The 20,704-nt window shown below is 47.0% G+C and overlaps 2 protein-coding genes across 3 annotated transcripts; one reads left to right on the forward strand and one right to left on the reverse strand.

Moving 5' to 3' along the window:
* Positions 1-1,742: 1,742 nt before the first annotated feature.
* On the forward strand, positions 1,743-10,165 carry LOC310684719 (uncharacterized protein). 2 transcript variants are annotated; one of them, XM_083456204.1, is made up of 4 exons: positions 1,743-1,829; positions 4,170-4,235; positions 7,127-7,220; positions 9,500-10,165. In XM_083456204.1, exons 2-4 carry the CDS (start codon positions 4,193-4,195, stop codon positions 9,969-9,971), a joined length of 609 nt encoding a protein of 202 aa, XP_083312330.1. In that variant the 5' UTR covers positions 1,743-1,829; positions 4,170-4,192; the 3' UTR covers positions 9,972-10,165. The 2 variants fall into 2 exon arrangements, with proteins under 2 accessions (XP_083312330.1, XP_083312331.1); XM_083456205.1 differs by having other exon boundaries at positions 1,799-1,945.
* Positions 10,166-12,195: 2,030 nt separating this feature from the next.
* LOC310684666 (uncharacterized protein) lies at positions 12,196-19,515 on the reverse strand. The gene is made up of 3 exons (XM_083456124.1): positions 19,358-19,515; positions 15,186-15,333; positions 12,196-13,104 (listed from the first exon to the last, which is right to left on the reverse strand). Exons 1-3 carry the CDS (start codon positions 19,398-19,400, stop codon positions 12,600-12,602), a joined length of 696 nt encoding a protein of 231 aa, XP_083312250.1. The 5' UTR covers positions 19,401-19,515; the 3' UTR covers positions 12,196-12,599.
* Positions 19,516-20,704: the final 1,189 nt, after the last annotated feature.

Below are 20,704 nucleotides of genomic sequence, written 5' to 3' on the forward strand. Positions count from 1 at the left end.
ACATTCCCCAGCGATTTGGTGGGGGACGAGCTTTTAAAAAGGCAAGCTCCATTTCCAAAGTAATTGAGCTAGCAAGTCACTCGGGGTGACCCAGATGCTGGTGGCTGAGAGTGAGCGTGACTCTTGTGCTCCTTGCACATGAAGACTGGTTTGCAAGAGGAGTAGCTGTTGGAAGAGGGATGAACAGCTGATTGTGGAGAATCTAGACCTCTCTGTCTAGACAGCCCTCCTCCCTTTCACCTCCTCACCTGAAAATATGGGCTTCTGGGGGCCCTCTCCTTTGCTCACTCATCTCCCCGCTGGCTCGGCAGAGGTGGCCGAGCACTCCTTTCCCACCTGACGCAAGAATTGATCCGCTCAAAGGTGGCCAACCGTGGATGGTTAAAAGTGGGCGAGGCAGCTGACCTTGTTTGCTCCTGGCAGAGGCCACTCCAGGTGGAGAGTTTGGTAGGGGGGGGGGCGTGCAGTCTAAATCTGGGCTGACAACTGATCACATTTTTATATTTAAAAAAACACCTTGATGAGCCATGGGATGCGAGCCAAGTGCCAGAGCACATGATACTTTGAAGCCTCAGAGAAGGTGGCAGTGATAAAATGTTAAAGCTATAATCCTGTTTTCTGGAATTCCTTTTTCCCAAAGGAAGGGCAACAAGGAGATGGAGGAGGAGGATGTCGGAAGGCCCTGGGGTGGTGCTTATGTAGGGAGGTAACCAGGGATGCGGGTGGCGCTGTGGGCTAAACCACAGAGCCTAGAGCTTGCCAATCAGAAGGTCGGCAGTTCGAATCCCCGCAACGGGGTGAGCTCCCGTTGCTCGGTCCCTGCTCCTGCCAACCTAGCAGTTCGAAAGCATGTCAAAGTGCAAGTAGATAAATAGGTACCGCTCCGGCAAGAAGGTAAATGGCATTTCCATGCACTACTCTGATTCGCCAGAAGCGGCTTAGTCATGCTGGCCACATGTCCCAGAAGCTGTACGCCGGCTCCCTCGGCCAATAAAGTGACATGAGCGCCGCAACCCCAGAGTCGGTCATGACTGGACCTAATGGTCAGGGGTCCCTTTACTTTTTAACCAGGTGAGGCCACACTGAGATTGATGGAGTGATGCTCCATCCTAATGCCTTCCCTTGTGTCAACTTGCAAATTTGAAACCTGCAAGACAGTGCGCGAAGGTGGGAAGACAAGGACAGCCAGAGAGTCCGGACTAGGCCTACTTCTGCTCTGGTAAAACTCTGCATGCTCAATCTGGTCACAACACGAATGTGGCAAGCTGCCTTCTACCGATCCCATTCAGCTGGTTCGGCCTTGTCCGCACCAACTGCTGGCAACTCTCCGGGGGTTCAGGCAAGGGACTCTCCCAGCTCTGCCCGGAGACGCGGGAATCGAACCTGTGACCTGCACACAAATCCCATGTTCTACCACTGGCTGTTGTGCCATGAGGAATGAATCAAAAGAGGCAGCCTGGTTGTGAAACTCAGAACTGTTCGGACCCTGTGCTGTCCTTTTGCTCCTGTTCATGGTTCCCAAGTCCACAACCCTTCCTCCCCTCGTCCTTGCACTGCAGGGGGGTTGGGCTAGATGACCCTTCGGTGTCCCTTGCAATTCCACCGCGCTTTGATTCTGTGACCTCTACTCTTCCTAGCTCACTGAGCACCCCGGAGGTAATTCAGGGACAGTGCCCTGGCTCTGGGAGGGGCCTGGTGGGGTGGCAGTCGTGCCACCAGGTCTGCAGATGCGATTCCCGAATCCTTATCTCTTGCTGATCCAACTATAAATATAGACACAGGCAGAGAAGCTGGCCTACTCAAGAGGAGCCAATAGCCTGCAGAGCTAGGTAAGGAGAGCAGCCGCTTGGGTGGGGTTTGAAACCGGTGTGGAACTGGATACAAGCAGAGTTTGCTCAGATAGAATTCAAATTTCCTCTGGTTCCTGATTTCTCTGCCATCTGAGGTAAATGTGTGTGTGTGTAGCCGTTTCAGTTTATAGTGACAAATGGGGGGGGGGCAGATAATTCATATACTTAGAATTGTTTCAGAAGTTTTAAGTCAATTGTAACCAAACTTCGTAAACAGTTTCTTAATAGCGGTGCAAATGTTTGAAGAAGTGAGTTGATGATGCCGCCTTAAGTCAGGTGGTGGATTTCAGACCAAGACAAGCAGATTTCTAGAGTGGATGGCAGTTTTCCCCTAATCCTACACAGGCTAATAATAATAATAATAATAATAATAATAATAATAATAATAATTTATTGTTTATACCCCGCCCATCTGGCTGGGTTTCCCCAGCCACTCTGGGCAGCTTCCAGCAAAACACTAAAATACAATAACCTACCAAAACATTAAAAGCTTCCCTAAACAGGGCTGCCTTCAGATGTCTTCTAAAAGTTTGGTAGTTATTTTTCTCTTTGACATCTGATGGGAGGGCGAGGGAACTGCCAGGATGCCCTCGGCGCTGGACCTCAGTGTCCGGGCAGAATGATGGAGGTGGAGACGCTCCTTCAGGTACACTAGACCAAGGCCATTTAGGGCTTTAAAGGTAAATAATGCAGTGCTGAAGCCGCATGAACAGAGGACCCAGGGGCACACAGGCTGTTAAATCACTGTTGCCAGTAGGGCCTGGCGCCCACTGAGGCATGTAGAGCCAACGACTGGCAGAGCCAATGTTTTCTAGTTTTGCCCCTGCCCTAATCCCTGCTTCAGGGGCGGCACTGAGACTAATAAGGAGGAAGCTGACTGGCAGCGCCACCCCCTGGTTGTAAGCGAGAAGGCAGGCAGGTGGGAGCTGGCTGGTGATAGGATCAAGCTGTAAAGTTTCAGTCAGGGATGGGCAGCTGACTATTGACCATGCTGGCTGGGAGCTGATGAGTGTTGGATTCCCATAGAATCAGGAGGGCAGCAGGCTAGGGATAGCTGCCCCGTGCCTCTAGCAACAGCTGATCTGCAGAAATCAGCTTTTTAATAAAAAAATGCAGGCAAGGTTCTGCATCATTAAGGTAAAGGTAAAGGGACCCCTGACCATTAGGTCCAGTTGTGACCGACTCTGGGGTTGCAGCGCTCATCTTGCTTTATTGGCCGAGGGAGCCGGCGTACAGTTTCCGGGTCATGTGGCCAGCAGGACTAAGCCGCTTCTGGTGAACCAGAGCAGCACACGGAAACACTGTTTACCTTCCCGCCAGAGCGGTACCTATTTATCTACTTGCACTTTGACGTGCTTTCGAACTGCTAGGTTGGCAGGAGCAGGGACAGAGCAATGGGAGCTCACCCCGTCACGTGGATTCGAACCGCCGACCTTCTGATCGGCAAGTCCTAGGCTCTGTGGTTTAACTCACAGTGCCACCTGCGTCCTTACTGCATCATGACCGCCTGGCTTTGTCTGTGGATCAAGTTGCTTACTGAGGTGCAGGAGCAAAAGCTAGTGGGAAAGTGAGCAACCCTGTAGGAACTTGATGATCTTTTACCGTATTTTTTGCTCTATAAGACTCACTTTCCCCCTCCTAAAAAGTAAGGGGAAATGTGTGTGCGTCTTATGGAGCGAATGCAGGCTGCGCAGCTATCCCAGAAGCCAGAACAGCAAGAGGGATTGCTGCTTTCACTGCGTAGCGATCCCTCTTGCTGTTCTGGCTTCTGAGATTCAGAATATTTTTTTCTCTTGTTTTCCTCCTCCAAAAACCAGGTGCATCTTGTGGTCTGGTGCGTCTTATGGAGCGAAAAATACGTTAACTTTGTGCAATGAATTCCTAAACTTAAGGCCCGAATCCCCCTTGAAAATACTCCTAATATTCTCCCATCCACCTTTTGGTTTTGGAGTCAAATCCTTTTTTGCAATGACATTCGCACCCTTCACCCTGAGGTCCCACCACTGAAACAGAAGGGGTCCAAAGTGAAAGAGGTGCCGCCTCCTTGCCAAGTGCACCTCTGTGGGAAGGGGGGATCCACAACTCAGGGGCTGCTCCAGAGAATACCCTCTCCCGGGCCATTGCCCACCTCCTGAGTTTTTGAGGGCAGGGTGATGGGTAGTGAGCGGGAGAGAGGCCAGCGGGCCCTTCTCTTGCCAAACCGCTTTGGAGCCCCGGGTTAATGAGTGACAGGGTCAGAGTGGTCAGCCTGCCCTGCCATCCCATAAATGGATGTCTTTCATCTCTTTTCTGACATTCCTCATTATTCCGCCTTTCCAGTGCCTCCCTGGGCCCATTGCACCATGAAGCTTCTTGCTGTTTTCCTCAGCTTGGCCGCCATCATAGGTAAGTGGGGTTCCCTCTGGTTAGGCTCTCACCTGCCCGCCTTCCCCTCATACAGCATTGGCAAACACGTTGTTGTTTAGTCGTTTAGTCGTGTCCGACTCTTTGTGACCCCCTGGACCAGAGGACGCCAGGCACTCCTGTCTTCCACTGCCTCCCGCAGTTTGGCCAGACTCATGCTGGTAGCTTCGAGAACACTGTCCCACCATCTCGTCCTCTGCCGTCCCCTTCTCCTTCTGCCCTCCATCTTTCCCAACATCAGGGTCTTTTCCAGGGAGTCTTCTCTTCTCATGAAGTATTGGAGCCTCAGCTTCAGCATCTGTCCTTCCAGTGAGCACTCAGGGCTGATTTCCTTCAGAATGGAAAAGTTTGATCTTCTTGCAGTCCATGGGACTCTCAAGAGTCTCCTCCAGCACCATAATTCAAAAGCATCAATTCTTCAGCGATCAGCCTTCTTTATGGTCCAGCTCTCATTGGCAAACACAGTCAGGATCTAAAAAACCTTTCAATGCATTGAGTTGGGAGAAAGACCTACCCTGGCCCTACACAGGACCTGTAGTTTTTAACAGCTGCATTGGGAGCAGAAATCCCACAGGGGCAGATTTTCCTGGCACATAGAAAGTGGGTCAGATGTTATCTGTTGTATTTTGACCCGTCGTGTATGAATGAAAGATGCAACGCTTCAGTCAGGAGGTGAATAGTGGCGGGCTGGATTCAGCTAACCCACCCCACTGGCAGAAGCTGGTACAATGGGCTCCCCCCCCCTATGGACCCCCATGCCTCCCCCAAATCTCCAGAGGCTCAGGTGAACCCCCCCCCCAGAACAGCACCCGGGGAGAGGAGAGGGGAGGTGGTTCCGCAGGGCAAGCAGAAATTCTTGTGTTGGAGACTAAGAAGAACTATCTCCTTAGGAGACTAAGGAGAACTATCTCCTTAGCGCTGCATTGAATTCCATCCAATAATAATAGCAGCAGTTTGATTTGCAAGCCTGTGTAATGCTGAGGTCAGTTTGGGCAATTCCAAAGGCAGAAGGCAGGCAGGGCATGAGTGAGTCCCATATGCCTGTAATAAAGGTATATCCCACCCTGTTCTGTTTCACAGAGACCAGAAACGAGTCTCTGGTAAAAATTATCCTCAGCATTTGTCTTCTGGAGCTCTTGATAGAACTCCAGCCCAATGGTTGCCATTAATTTGATTAAGAATTGATTTTAGAATGAGTTGATTTTAGAATGCATTTCAATTAATTGATGGTGATTTTATGTAAACTGTGTTGCTTTTATTGTTGTTAGCCGCTCTGAGCCCTGCTTTGGCTGGGGAGGGCGGGATATAAATAAAAAAAAATATTATTTTTTTATTATTGACGTGAATCTTCACCAGATCACAGAATTATAGAAAGGGATCCTGAGGGTCATCTAGTTCAACCCCCTGCAATGCAGGAATCGTGCCTGCAGTTGTCCCTGGGTGGTCTTCATCCATCAAATGGTGGCTTAACTCTCTTTCCTCCCCAATTTCATGAAATTTGTCCCTTCAGTTCAACTAGGGCACCCAGGGCACCTAACAACAATACTATGAAATATTAAAAATTACAATAGACTAACAATAATTATAAACAACAAGTCTGTAAAAAGGGGAACGGGGGAGATCTCCAGCATTAATAGATCTAAGAGCAAAGGTAAAAGGATGGAAAATGCGAAGGCGTGGAAAAATAAAAAGACCCCTTGCCTGGCATGGAAATAATAAAGGGCTTGGCGTTGGGCAAACCTCTCTGGGGTGAGGAGAGACCTGCAGTTCGTGATAACCAGGCACAAAGGTCACTGATCTCGTGATCCTTTGAGACCTGCCAAGATCAAAACACCGCAGAGATGCCCAAACAGGCCACGTCAAATAGTTGTGGCTTCCCCCAAAAGAATTCTGGGAGCTCTGGCAAAACCGACATACAAGCTACGGGACAAGGATAACTGTGACTTTAAAGATGAATGGGAACCCTTTACAAAGTATTTGAAGACCCAACAAAGCGAACTGGACTCCTTGGCTGGCTTTGAATAAACATTCACAAACTTTTTATTGATAATAATCAGCTAAATAGTTTGAGGATCTATACAACTGTGTAACATGCAGAAAACAGCATTTTTAGAGAAATCAAAGACTGGGACTGAGGGAAGTCGGGGGGTGGGGAGGGAGGAAAATGGGGGGGGAATAAGGATGATATGTTTCTGGATAATATGTTTTGTTTTAATTTTGAATAAAAAAGTTATTAAAAAAAAGAATTCTGGGAGCTGTAGTTTGCTAAGGACACTGAGAGCTGTTAGGAGCCCCCCCCCCCGGTATTCCTCTCCCTGAAAGGTTTAACGGCCAGTCTTTATGTCCCGCAAACTCTGGGAACTGTAGCTCTGCGAGGGGAATAGAGGTCTCCTAACAAAGCTCTGCACCCTTAACAAACTACAGCTCCCAGAATCCTTTGGGAGGATTTAAAGCGGTGCTGTAGAAACGTGCTGTGAATGTGGCCACGCTCTGTTTTTCTGAGGTAAAAGAATTCACACTTGTGTCAAGGCAGGAGAGCCTCAAGGCCAATTCCATAATGAGGATGCATTCTTATAAAGTTAGGGCTGCCATATGTCCGGGATCCATCCATCCAAAAATGGTGTCCAGGTGGAATTTTCAGAAATCGGTTATAATGGCTGGGAGAAGCCAGGCATATGGCAGCCCGTATCGAAAATGTTTAATTATAGGCTATTTTATCCCAATAAAATAGCTTTAAAAAACTTTACCTGTTTTGGAGATTTTGCAAAAAAACGGGGAGGGGGACGCTCCACAACTTTCGTGTCTGGATTTTCACTTTTTGATGGCAACCCTGTTATATGTGGCATCCTTCCTTCCTTCCTTCCCTCCCACAGGTTCTGCTTCAAGCGATGAACCTGTGAGCACAGCCCTGACTTGGAAGCAGATCCTCAGCCCCTTTGAAAATTTCAAGCTACCCGAGGAGATCAGGTGACACAATATCTTTATATAAACACACAAACCACATCACCCTCCCAAGCACAGGTTGTACTGACCCAGACTAGGGCTGACATCACGGGATGCCACGTTGAATTTGATAAGAGAAATCTCCAAGGGTGATTTGAAATCTCTACCCTGTGACTAGGCTTACGATGCAGCAGATACAACGTGGTTCACTCAAAGGGGCTTCACAGAGACCTTCAACATCATGTAAGAAGCTGGAATTTAGAATGGGCATCTAGGTACATCTCTTTCCTTGGAACTGCAGGTTTAAAATGTACTTAGGCTTCCTTTGGGGTGTGACATTTATCTCCCAAAGGAGGCCAGAACACCAGTGGCAGAGCAAAGCAAAGACGCACATGGTCAGTGCAAGAACCCAGCTGGATTCCCCCTCCTGCTATTTATTGATCAACGTTTGTATGCTGCGTAACTGTCCATGAAGCCTCTAAGTGGTTTACAAAAGTATATATATAATATACATTACAATTGCCAGTAAATGTTCAGAACAAGTTTATAGCAAAAGCAAAAGTATATAAAGCCCTTAACAGCATGGGAATACTTTACGTGTGAGGATTGCCTTACCCCACAAGTGCCCACTTGATCACTTTGATTTCTGGCACTGGAACTGTTACAGCTGACACATATAACATCTATTTTCACATATAATTATTGTAACAGCAATCTTTGCCTATTGACCGCAGGCAGGCGTGTTCGCTGTATTTCCTTTTTGGCACCTGCTTAAAACATTTTTGTTTTCGCAGGCCTGTCCAGACATATCAAATGTGTTTACTATTTTTTTTTTTTAAGATTACTGCTGATTTTAACTATATTTAAAAGGCTTTCATTGCTCGTTCTCAGTTGCTTTTAACTGAGAATAGTTGTATTTTTGTAAACCCCTTTGAGGTTTTGTTACAATTAAACAGGGCATAAATGTTGTTAAGCAAATAAATCACCCTCGTATTCCATGAATGTGCCTAGTCCCTTTTGAAGCTATCTTAGTTGGTAGGCATCAGCGCAGCTTGCGGTAGGTTTCACCTGTGTGTTGTGTGAAAAAGTGCTTGCTTTTCCCTTTTCCTCCTGAGAAGGAGAAAGAGAAGCCAGCTTGAATAACTGGCCTCAGTACGACATACTCCTTGAAGGACAACTGGCCTGTAGGTTTCTCCCAGGTTAAACTATTTCTCCTCTGCTTCTGACGAAAGAAGAATGGCAGACGATAATGAAGGTTAGAAGAATGCTGGAAAGAAGCTATATCGTTTTAGTAGAAATGCTATAAAGTATTAAGCAAAAATTGAATGTTAATGGGCCAAAGTGGAAAATTTAAAGTTAGATTGTGTTAAGATAAACTATAGAACAAAAAATTGAGAAAGATGGAAAGGATTTGCTGAAATAGCTAATTGAACTAGAATACAAAAAAGGGAGGTGTGAGGAGGTCAATGAAACAAGTAAATGAAAGGTAAAGATATGGAAATTGGATGCGTTTTTAAATGTTTTTGTTTTTCTTGTTGTTTTCATGTATTGTTTTTTCTGTTTCTTTTTTTCATTTTTGATGTATTGTTTGTTAAATTCTTTGTCATTTTTTCTTCTTTTTTCTGTAACTGTTAAACTTTTAATAAATAATATTTAAAAAAAAAGAATGGCAGACAAAATTAATGGACTATGTAGAATTGGGCAAAATGACAGGAAGGGTTCGAAACCTGCAGGACCAGAGATTTACAGAAGATTGGAAGAAGGATATGAATTATTTGAAGAGCAACTGTAATCCACAAATCACGTTAGTAGGACTACGAGAATTTTTGTAAGGAGAAATATACGAAGTGTTACAAAGTAGAAAAAGAGAGAGATATTGGTTATGAGTTTGAAATGTAATACAGTGGTACCTCTGGTTATATACGCTTCAGGTTACAGACTCCACTAACCCAGAAATAGCGCTTCAGGTTAAGAACTTTGTTTCAGGATGAGAACAGAAATCGTGCTCCGGCAGCGCAGCAGCAGCAGGAGGTCCCATTAGCTGAAGTGGTGCTTCAGGTTAAGAACAGTTTCAGGTTAAGTACGGACCTCCGGAACGAATTAAGTATTTAACCTGAGATACCACTGTAGGGAAAATAAGAAATGCGTACTAAGAGATTAGACTGGAAAATTTTCAGACAGGACTGATGGAAGTAAAAAAATTTGAATAAGATGTAAACGTATGTTTACTTACTGTTGAAAATGGTATGTTAAAAAGCTAATAAATTATATATATATATATAAAAACTATTTCTCCTCTGCAGCACCCAGGCCGCCGACAAATTCAACAGAGTCCAAAGCCACCTGGCAGAACTGAAGGACCAGCTTCTTCCGGCCCTCCAAAAGGTGACGGAGGACCTGCAGGAGCTGAATCGGAAGGTGCAACCTTTTGCAGAAGCTCTGGACGAGAAGTTGCGGAGCGGCATCACCAAAGTGCAGGAGCGGGTAGCCCCTTACACTGAGAAGCTGCAGGAGCAGGCAGAGCAACGGATGGAGGCCTTGCAGCAGACCCTGGCCTCTGGCAGGGAGAAGCTGACACAGAACGTGGAGGATATCCGAGCCCAGCTGGAGCCTGTTGTGGAGGACATGAAGACCAAAATCCAACAGCGGACCCAGGAGCTCCGGCCCGTCATCCAGCGACTTCACGGCAATCTCAGGCAGACCTACAAAAGCTTGCAAGACTGCGCTGAAGACTTCCCGGGTTGTCTGGCCAAGTTTATGCTGCCGCCCGAGTGAGAACCCGGTCTAGCAACCAAGAGGGGGTGAGCAGCAGGATAAGGATGGAGGGAGTCTGGCCTTTGTGCTGGGAATTCTCAGACAGGCACCTAGCAAAGGTTGAAGCTGCTGAAGAGCCACACTCTCCCCGACACAACGACTCCTTATGCCTGTAAACATCCCCTTAATGGAGCAATAAAAGACCTAGCCTTCAATTATCCTTGTTGTCTTTGTGAATTTCATGGGGAGTGTGTGTGTGTGTGTGTGTGTGTGTGTGTGTGTGTGTGTGTGTGTTGGAGAGGCAGGGAAGAAGTATGGACATTAAACTGAGGTAGGGATGAGATATCTGAATTTCTGCACTACAGTGGTCGCTCGTGTGGGATTCGTGCGGGAGGCACGTTCGCAACCCGCAGCATTCGCAACCCGCAATGCTGCGTCTGCACACATGCGGGTTGCAATTCGGTGCTTCTGTGCATGCACAAGCGCCAAAATCCAAAAGTACCGTATTTTTCGCTCTATAAGACGCACCTTTTCCCTCCTAAAAAGTAAGGGGAAATCTGTGTACGTCTTATGGAGCGAATGCAGGCTTCGCGGGGCTAAGCCAGAAGCCAGAACAGCGAGAGAGATTGCTGCGCAGTGCTCCCTCTCGCTGTTCTAGCTTCTGGCTTAGCCGTGCAAAGCCTCCGCAGGGCAGCGGGGAGCCTTCATCCCGCTGCCCTGAAGAGGCTGCGCAACTATCCCAGAAGCCAGAACAGTGAGAGGGACCATCCCCCACCTCCCAGAAAAGCCCGCAAGAGCCACGCAGAGCGTGAAAGGGAGCGCTGAGCAGAGCCTGGGATGCATACAGGCTCTGCTCAGCGCTCCCTTTAAAGAATATTTTTTTATTGCATTCCCCCTCTAAAAACTAGGTGCGTCTTATGGTCAGGTGCGTCTTATGGAGCGAAAGATATGGTAACCTTTTCCAGTACTTCCGGGTTCAGTGTGGTGCACAACCCGAAAACACACAACCCGAAGCATCTGTAACCCAAGGTATGGCTATACTTTATACACAATCATAGAATCATAGAGTTGGGAGAGACCACAAGGGCCATCGAGTCCAACCCCCTGCCAAGCAGGAAACACCATCAGAGCACTCCTGACATATGGTTGTCAAGCCTCTGCTTAAAGACCTCCAAAGAAGGAGACTCCACCACACTCCTTGGCAGCAAATTCCACTGTCAAACAGCTCTTACTGTCAGGAAGTTCTTCCTAATGTTTAGGTGGAATATTCTTTCTTGTTGTTTGGATCCATTGCTCCGTGTCCGCTTCTCTGGAGCAGCAGAAAACAACCTTTCTCCCTCCTCTATGTGACATCCTTTTATATATTTGAACGTGGCTATCATATCACCCCTTAACCTCCTCTTCTCCAGGCTAAACATGCCCAGCTCCCTTAGCCGTTCCTCATAGACCAAATAGCATCATTTACAGTTTTTTAGGCCATCTTTCTGCTGAATCTCTCAAGGCAGCAAACAGAAATTCAGGATTATGGGAGCGGAGAAGAGTTAAACCACCACTTGCCTTGCCATTCTTGGTTCCTGAACCAATCAGCCACCCCCTGCTTTTGCAATTTTGTGGAAAAGCAGAAGAAAACTCTACACTTAAAAGGCACAGCTAGGTAGCTAACAGAACATGTAGTTCAACCATTGTCACATATCCTTCAATGCTCTGTGGAGTAAGCACCATTTTGATCTGCTTCTGCCAGAAAAAGAGAGAATGCTATTAAAATAATTTTTCATGCCCTGCACCCTCCATAGAATAAAGCATATGCTGCCACCGTTATGTTAAAAAAAGATTGTGGAGTACTTTAGTCCATGTGTGGTGGTTGTGCCCAGATATTACATCATTGTGGGGGGTGGGATGTCAGTTTTTCAAGAGATTTGTAAAATCGCTTCCCAGGCTTTAATCCTTGATCTTGATTCATCTTCTTACTTAATCTGTGATGAACAACCAAGAAATGTATTCCACAAATAGCCTGTGGCTTTCCTTCTTGTTGTAGCATGCCTTTGCGATTGCCAAAAAGTGGAAATAGTCTTCAACTTACCTTTTTCAAGAGGTCTGGAACACAACACTAAAGGAAAAGTTAATGCATAAACTTGAGAATCCTGAGGAAAAGGTCTGGCTTGGACAAATTTCAAGATACACAGTGCATCTTCATTACCTTTGCCTCTTAAGAACAAAATAGCCACAGCCCACCAAGACACACTTAGGGCTAAGTAGTCTGGATTAAGACTATTTTATTGAAATTTACATGCATCGCTGAGCCTGATTATATTATAATATGATTTTATATTATAACATGTAACATTTTCTCCATTTATATTATTATATACAAATGCAATAAGATTATTTTCAGAAAACATTAAGACATAAACACAGCCCTAAACCAGCATTATTAGGGACAGCTCCTTTATTACATGGTTTGCGGGAGGGAAGATATCACCAACAGCCTCTGCTCCCCCCCCCCCAAATTGCTGAGAACACTCAATCCAGTCGCTTCCCTTTTTTGACCCTTTCTGTTTCAAAGAGTTTGGCCAAGGTTCCATCCTCCATTGCTTATGAGAAGCTTCAGAGATCTGGGGAAAGCACTGGTGGGTATGTCAGCCCCACCTCTTAAGAGTCTTTGATGCGTTTTTTGATTGCCTCCATAAGTGGGGTGATGTAGCGCTGCATGGTCTGGCTGAATGTCTCTATGCCCAGCTTAATCTTCTCCTGGGCCTGGTTGGCATAAGGCTCTAGGGACCTCTGGTATTCGTGCAACTGGCGGTGAAGCTTCCGCGCGTAAGGGATCAGCTCAGGCCCCTTTTCTTCCACTTGCTGCTTCAGCTTCTCCTCCAGCTCCTGCACCTTGGGGACGACCATATTTCTCAGGACTTGCGTGTGCGGTCTCAACTTCTCCGCGACAGGGCTGGCATAGAAAGTCACTAGAGATTCCAGCCCCTCGTAGAGCTCTTCTGTGGCAGACCGTAAGATGGCTAGGTTACAGCTGGCGCCCACCAGGGCGTGCCCAGACAACTGAACAGCCGCGTGGTAGGCCTGTGTGATTTCGGGGGGCAGCTCAGCGTGCAGGTCCTGGACATACTTGCGCAGTTTTGCAACATCATCGCGAAACAAGATTCTGTGGGGGTTCAGAAGGCATAGAGCGTTGTGAGTGGGATACAGAGCCAGTGTGGTAGAGTGTTTATAACAGGGGTCAGCAAACTTACCGCGCCTTGGGCCTGTGTCTCCAGCACTGATCACGTGGCAGGCCGGAGGAGCGCGTGCCCATACACGTGCACACATGCTATTTTCGGTGCACTTCCGGGTCGAAGGAGCACCAGAAATAGCTTGTCCGCATGTGCACGGGCCTCCTCCAACCTGGATGTGCATTGGAAATAATGCTTGCACATGCGCAAATAACGCGCATGCTCACAAGCTATTTCTGGTGCTCCTCCAACCCAGAAGTGAGCAGCCGCGCAGCGCCATGGGGGTCTCCATGGGCCAGATAAACAAGTCCCTTGGGCCTTATCTGTCCCGCAGGCCTTAGTTTGGGGACCCCTGGTTTAGAATACTGGATTAGGATCGGGGAGGGGGGAGTGTTGGACAAATCTGTCCCAGGGACCTTTCCCAGATGGATTCAACTTTCTCTTTGAAAGAAGGAGTCTACACCACAATCAGGCATGAGCTGGTCGACACAGTACTGTGGGCAACAAACCCGCCCCCCAGCTCATGCTGTAAAGAGGGGATTGCGCATTCCAGTTCTCATCACAGACAATTTATACCCTAAAACGCTTCGAATATCCGTATTGGTTAAGAAATTGTAGTTTACAGGTTTCCCTAAACACCCATTTCATGCCTGCTCCCTAATATTACCCTAATATGTCCCCCCCTCCTTTACATACATCCCACGCCCATCTAAATTAGCAGTTTCGTCAACAGGGGTGTGTTTTCAAGTCATCCAGCCCTCATAAATCAGGAGGCAGGTATGTCCAAAGTCCATTTTGGGGGCCTAATCCAGCCTGCCGGTTGGTTCAATCCGGCCCTGTGGCAGTTCATTTCCTGAGGTAAAACCCTAAAAAAGGGTCAACAATTTTGGTCGGCCCTCACACACGTTCACTTCATCAAATCTGGCCCTCTTTGAAAAACGTTTGGGCACCCCTGGCATAGGCTATCGATCTACTTGTAATACATTCCTTACTTAATTGTACATTCTAGCAGAAAGAATCCTCTTAGGGAGGATTCTAGGTTGTCAAACATTTGCTTTGTCTCATTATCTGTAAAACATGCAGATAAACAGTTCTGCAAAGGGGCCCTTCTTTTGGGCTGTTTTGAACCTCTTTGTTCACAGAATTGGACTTAAGGCAGGCATGGTCATCCTCACCATTCCTTCTCTGAGAATAAAACTCATTTTCATTCATTTATTCCACAAGGAGTCAGAACCCCAGTCAGTCTGAAGCTCACTGGGTGACCTTGGGCCAGACAAGGACCCAATCTACCTCGCAAGATTGTTGTGGGATTAAAGTTACACTTCAAAGGAAAGGTGGCACAATAAACAAACAAACAAAGGAGGCAAACTTCCCTCACTGAGCGAGATATTCCAGAATTGGGGAGCTAGCCTTCATGTTACACTTTTAAGCACATTTCATAAATTCCTAGAATGAAAAAATTAACAAAGTAGAAGAGGAAGTAAGAGCGGTGTGGGGTGTGGGGTAACCTTTTAGGCCCCAAAGGCTATATACTTCATTCTGGGCAATTTTTCTGGGACCACCTTTCAGTGGTGGCCAGGCCTAGCGGCAAAAGTTTGTGCCAACTACGAATGTAAATTTCCCCTTTTGTGCAGTAGGCTACCATTTCTACACACACTCAGACTTTGCAGTCTATATCCCAGCAATGCAAGCAAGAGGCATTAGCAGAGTCAGGGAAACTTATTCCAGCCATGCAAAAGCTCTCCGACCAGGAGGAAGCGACGCAAAGTTGGTGAAGTGTATGGCCTGTGGGGAAAGGGTGTAACTGGGGCAGACATGTGACCTAGAGAGTGTGCCCCAAGGGCCAGATAGAGAGGTATGGAGGGCCACAGTTAGCTCCCAGGCTTCACATCCTTGCAAAGGAAAATCTATCAAAGAAGAAATCCTGTCAGCCTTCTCAAAGCTGCAGTCCGTGAAGTCCCTAGTTAATGTCCCCAATCCCTTAAATTGGGGGAAAGGAGACGGATCTGCTTACCTCACTTCTTGTCCGAGCCTCGATCTTCTGACAAAGTTCAATTTATCCCACGCTTTCTCGCTGACCTTTCCCAGCAGTTTAGTGACGTCATGCTTTAACTGCTCCAACTTGGAGACTCGTTTATCCGTTTGGGCAAAAGTCGAATGGCCTGGGAAAAGAAGCAGAATATCTGCATCACGTCTTGTTGCGCAGGAAGTAAGGTGGGGCATGTCGGGATACTGCCAGGGAGACAAAGTCCATCATGACTCCACGTCGCCTCCGGACGTCCATTGATCTCCCATAGACACGCAGTATCAGCAATTAGCGACACGAGCTCCAGAAATAGCTTGCCACATTCCAGAGCCGATGCACGCTCTATCAGCAGATAATGCACACAGCGAAAGATGCACTCAGGAGAGCATTATTTACAAGTTTATTTCTGCGTTGATCAGAACAAAGAAAAACATGACTGCCTGCTTCAGTGTTCCGGCACAGAGAGAGAGAGACGAAAGCAAAGACATAACAGAAACATCCTGTGAAACAGGAAATACGCAGGCTGCGACACAAACATTCTGCTCCCTTTTAAGGTGGAACAGAAATATCCTAACAGGGCAGCCGTGGTCCTGGTAAACTCTGGCACGCACTGGCCTATCCGAGATATCAGATCGTGGCCCTCGTGGACCAAGGAGGTAGCTGCCCGGGCCCCTCTGTCCTGCCGAGGTCGGCAAAATGTTGCAAGGCAAATCTGCTGCCACAACTTGCACCATTAACTACTAGTGAGTTGGGTTGAAGAAAGAATCCCAAAAATTTATTTACTGCAGTAAAGAGTTTCAGCAGGATCGCTCTACAAAGGTTGAACCCCACCCAAACGCCCTGGAAGAGGGGTTCTTTATAGCTTTCTTACACAAAGCATTACAATTTCCTCCAATCATATTCGTTCTCATTGCCTCATTCAAAGAAGCATACAAGCTGTTGTTAGCCAGAACTCATATGGTGATATTATTTTAACACGGTACTATTGCAAACCAAATTCCTAGTCCCATTGCGGGGGGTGGGGGTGGGAATGGCTGGGTAACTTGACTTTTGGCTAAAGGTAAAGGGACCCCTGACCATTAGGTCCAGTCGTGACCGACTCTGGGGTTGTTGGGGCGCTCATCTCGCTTTACTGGCCTTTACTGACTAAGCCGTTTCTGGCGAACCAGAGCAGCGCACGGAAACGCTGTTTACCTTCCCGCCGGAGTGGTACCTATTTATCTACTTGCACTTTGACGTGCTTTTGAACTGCTAGGTTGGCAGGAGCAGGGACCGAGCAACGGGAGCTCACCCCATCGCGGCGATTCAAACCGCCGACCTTCTAATCGGCAAATCCTAGGCTCTGTGGTTTAACCCACAGCACCACCCGCATCCCTTGACTTTTGGCATAGGTCACATCAAAAAAGGTTCCTGTGCTTTTTCTGAATATTTTGCCTGTGGTTCCTGCTGTGTGCTGCAGAATTCATACAGGAATCCAGGCCTGTGGGGATCTGCTCTTCTTAAGAGAAATTTAAGCTGAAAGGGTACTTTAGGTTACCAAGATAACTACTACCGAAGACGTCATGATTATTTCCCCACCAGCCATCCCCACACAGTTGTGCTGCCAAAGCATCAAAGTAAAAGATTAGACCTACACAGGCCCAGGCTATTGACCCTAAAAAAAAACACAACGTGATTTGCAGTATGGACTCTGCTTCAGCAAACCCAAATCTAGAATTTTGGAGCCTGGAGCAGCAAGAAGGAAGTGGACAACCCTGGCTTGATCATGAGGTGAGTTGGAGACCTAGCCTCAGGTGGTGAGGTTGGGGCCCAATTTATGCTGTGGATTAAACCACTGTGCTGCTTGGGCTTGCCGATCGAAAGGTCGGCGGTTCGAATCCCCGCGACGGTCCCTGCTCCTGCCAACGTAGCAGTTCGAAAGCACGCCAGTGCAAGTAGATAAATAGGTACCGCTCTGGTGGGAAGGTAAATGGTGTTTCCGTGCGCTGCTCTGGTTTCGCCAGAAGCGGCTTAGTCATGCTGGCCACATGACCCAGAAAAACTGTCTGCGGAAGCAGACAAATGCTGGTTCCCTCGGCCTGTAAAGCGAGATGAGCGCCGTAACCCCAGAGTCGTTCGTGACTGGACTTAATTGTCAGGGGTCCCTTTACCCTTTACCTTTACCTAATTTGAGAAGACATAATTAAAATATTGTGCCTGCTTCTCCTCAGCCCCCCCCCCCGGCTAATACGTTGTGGGGGTTGTTGTTGTTGTTGTTAACTCCACCTTCTTTCCAGTGCCATGGCCCTGATCCAGTTCGCCAACCCCCCCCCCCCCAGCTCCTTTTTAGCCTTCTATAAAAAGTCAGGACTTATGGATCTCCTGCATTATTTGTTGCTTGATGCTGAGAAGTGGATCTTTGTTATCTCTCTTGGTGGACGTTTCAGATTTTGAACACACACCACACTCCTGTGTTTTTAAACATCTATATATGCAGACTTAGACCAGCAGCTTAATGTATTCTTATGTGCTACATGAGACAAAGCTGTTGACAACCGTAAATAGTATTTATTTTAATCAGCTTGTGGGTTCTGCTTCTGATGCAATGTTGTGGTGTTACAAAGCTGACATTGTTTCCTCATTTTGTTATACAGTGGTACCTCGGGTTAAGTACTTAATTCGTTCCGGAGGTCCGTACTTAACCTGAAACTGTTCTTAACCTGAAGCACCACTTTAGCTAATGGTGCCTCCTGCTGCCACCATGCCACCGGAGCCCGATTTCTGTTCTTATCCTGAAGCAAAGTTCTTAACCTGAAGCACTCTTTCTAGGTTAGTGGAGTGTGTAACCTGAAGCGTATGTAACCTGAGGTACCACTATATTGGTGCCTCTGCCTCTCTTCCAGGAACTCTGAGTTGCGTAAGTGAGTTACTCTCAAGGCCAAACAACACATTACAAAGGGATATGCTTGAAAACAGCATAACCGTATTCTGCACCTCGGCCCAGATCTGATTGGATCTGTATCTCCAGTCTTAAGGTTAAAAGAAGATTTCAGCACATTTCATATGTTCATTTGAACACAGCTGCATGAGGGAGTGAGATCATAATGGCTGGCTTGCTTATGCTGTAGGTGTTTGAACCCTTTACGTGAAATAGATATCTAATAATGAAAAGTGGAAATAGATCACTGTGGCTTCTACTGGGTATGGTGCTGGCATGAGTCTGGAGATTATGTCTTTATTTGCCCATGCTATAAAGGTAAAGGGACCCCTGACTATTAAGTCCAGTCGCGGACGACTCTGGGGTTGCGCACTCATCTCACTCTATAGGCCAAGGGAACCGGCGTTTGTCCGCAGACAGCTTCCGGGTCATGTGGCCAGCATGACTAAGCCGCTTCTGGCGAAACAGAGCAGTGCACGGAGACTCCGTTTACCTTCCCGCCGGAGCGGTACCTATTTATCTAGTTGCACTTTGACATGTTTTCAAACTGCTAGGTGGGCAGGAGCAGGGACCGAGCAACGGGAGCTCACCCCGTCGTGGGGATTCAAACTGCCGACCTTCTGATCGGCAAGCCCTAGGCTCTGTGGTTTAGACCACAGCGCCACTCGCCCATGCTATAGTGGGTAATATTTTGGACTTCAAACCCTTCTCTCAGCTATGAAGTTCATGGAATGGTCTTAGCGTGGTCACAGTTCCTCAGCCTAACGTACCTTATTGGAAAGATAAAATGGAATAATCCTATAAAGGTTTATTTGCTGTTCTCCTGGTTGCCTTTGAGTAAGGGGATCCAAACTGATAACCGACTCAAGCTTTCTGAAGCTTACTCCATAGTCCTATCTCATTGGTTTTTCTGTATATTGTTTGTTTGTGGCAGGTTTCAGAGTTGGACCATGTTCTTCAGAGAGCATGTGCAACCCAAAAGCCTGATACTTCTGCCAATATTATTGATCCGAGAAGAGATAAGTAACCTCCGGACCAATTTGGAATGTGCCCAAAGTCTTTGAAGAACCAACCAGGCAACTTTGGGCTAAGCAAAATTGTTCCAAAACATGACACAACTCCTTTTAGCTCTTCCAAATCATAATACCTCCATGTTCCAAGTCTGTGAGAAAGCAGGGAGCTCGCCCACTCAAAAAAAGAGACTTCAGAGTTTCCCTCTAGACTGAGGTAACCATCTACTCACCTGTGAAGAGGTACAAGACCAGTGTGATGATAATTAACTTCATAGTGGCTCAGCGGAGTATCCTCTTGCTAGGGTGAAGGCAGGGGCTCACTATTTGAGCAGGGGGTGCTCTGAGGGGAATAAATTATTGCTTCCATCCTCAGTTTCTGTAATTCATTAACACAGGGCGCTGGGTGAGCTTCCTGTTCCATCACCTTGAGTCATTGCCCCCACGTCCAATTGGCACGAAAAGGAAGAGATAACGTTTGAAAGAGCTTGAACTTCAATTTGCCAAGGACAGCAGGTGGGTTGCTAAAACAAAATGGAGGAATTTAAAAACCACACGCAAACTTTGGAAGGGTTCTGTGAGATCAGACCAAAGGCTCGTCTGATCTTGTAACTCATAGGGCCAACTGATGGGAATTGGAAAGAAGATCTATTAATTATAGTTCCTCCTCTATAGGCCCATGTGTGTGGAACAATGAGCAAAGGAATATGGCTGCAAGCCTGTATTCAAAGCATGGAGCTTAGCAGACTCTCTGCGCCCCTAGCAGAATTTAATTCTCATCATCAGGCAGTTTCGTGAGGCATAGGAATAGGCTAGTCAGCCTTTCTTCATCCTGTGTCAGGTTCCTTCTACCCCTTCTGCATGAATAGACCACACACTGAAGTATGTTTAAAAATGATTTACTTGCAGATTTAAGGTCTCATAGAAATTGTACAGCTGGAAGGGACCACGGGGGTCATACAGTCCAACCCCCCAACCCCCCGCAATGCAGGATTATCAATCCTGCATTGTCCTATGAGCAACACTAGAAAATGCAGCCAAAAATATTATTGGGTAGAAACACAGCAATGTAGTTTCTGACATGTGTCTGAAGTTGAGAGCTTATAGTGAGGAATGTCCTCCCTCCGTGGCTCACATTGTGAAGAGGAGAAGGACTACATCACTTCCTCCCTCACTTCCTCCCTACCCGACTGAGCCTACTCCAGCAATTCAAACTCTGTGGTCCTTAACCCCTTCATATACCAACTAGCAAGCATGCAGTTGTGTTTTGACTGTAAAACGTTCCACACCAGCTAGGTGCATGTTTACTTTATTTATTATTACATTTATATTACACCTTTCCTGCATGGAGCTCAAGGTGGCACAACTGCTTTTCCTGCTAAACCCATTTTAGTCTCACAGCAATGCCCCTGTGAGGTAGGCTAGGCTAAGAGGCTGCGTCTGGTTCAAGGTTACCCAGTGAACTGCTGGAATGTGGATCAGAATCCTAGTCTGCCAGGTCCTAGTCCAACACACTAACCACTAGGCCACACCGTCTCTCATTCAGTGTTGCATCAGGACTATCCACAGACAGCATCCCT

Source organism: Podarcis tiliguerta (assembly GCF_965153285.1).
Source record: "Podarcis tiliguerta genome assembly, chromosome: 8".
Taxonomy (NCBI): Eukaryota; Metazoa; Chordata; class Lepidosauria; order Squamata; family Lacertidae; genus Podarcis; species Podarcis tiliguerta.

What these genes read in the sequence shown, in the direction of transcription:
- LOC310684719 (XM_083456204.1), top strand. Translation starts at nt 4,193, where the DNA reads ATGAAGCTTCTTGCTGTTTTCCTCAGCTTGGCCGCCATCATAG. An exon ending in CAGCTTGGCCGCCATCATAG is followed by an intron (nt 4,236 to 7,126) that starts GTAAGTGGGGTT and finishes TCCCTCCCACAG; the next exon opens with GTTCTGCTTCAAGCGATGAA. An exon ending in AAGCTACCCGAGGAGATCAG is followed by an intron (nt 7,221 to 9,499) that starts GTGACACAATAT and finishes TCTCCTCTGCAG; the next exon opens with CACCCAGGCCGCCGACAAAT.
- LOC310684666 (XM_083456124.1), bottom strand. Translation starts at nt 19,400, where the DNA reads ATGAAGTTAATTATCATCACACTGGTCTTGTACCTCTTCACAG. An exon ending in GGTCTTGTACCTCTTCACAG is followed by an intron (nt 15,334 to 19,357) that starts GTGAGTAGATGG and finishes TTCTTTTCCCAG; the next exon opens with GCCATTCGACTTTTGCCCAA. An exon ending in AGGCTCGGACAAGAAGTGAG is followed by an intron (nt 13,105 to 15,185) that starts GTAAGCAGATCC and finishes GAACCCCCACAG; the next exon opens with AATCTTGTTTCGCGATGATG.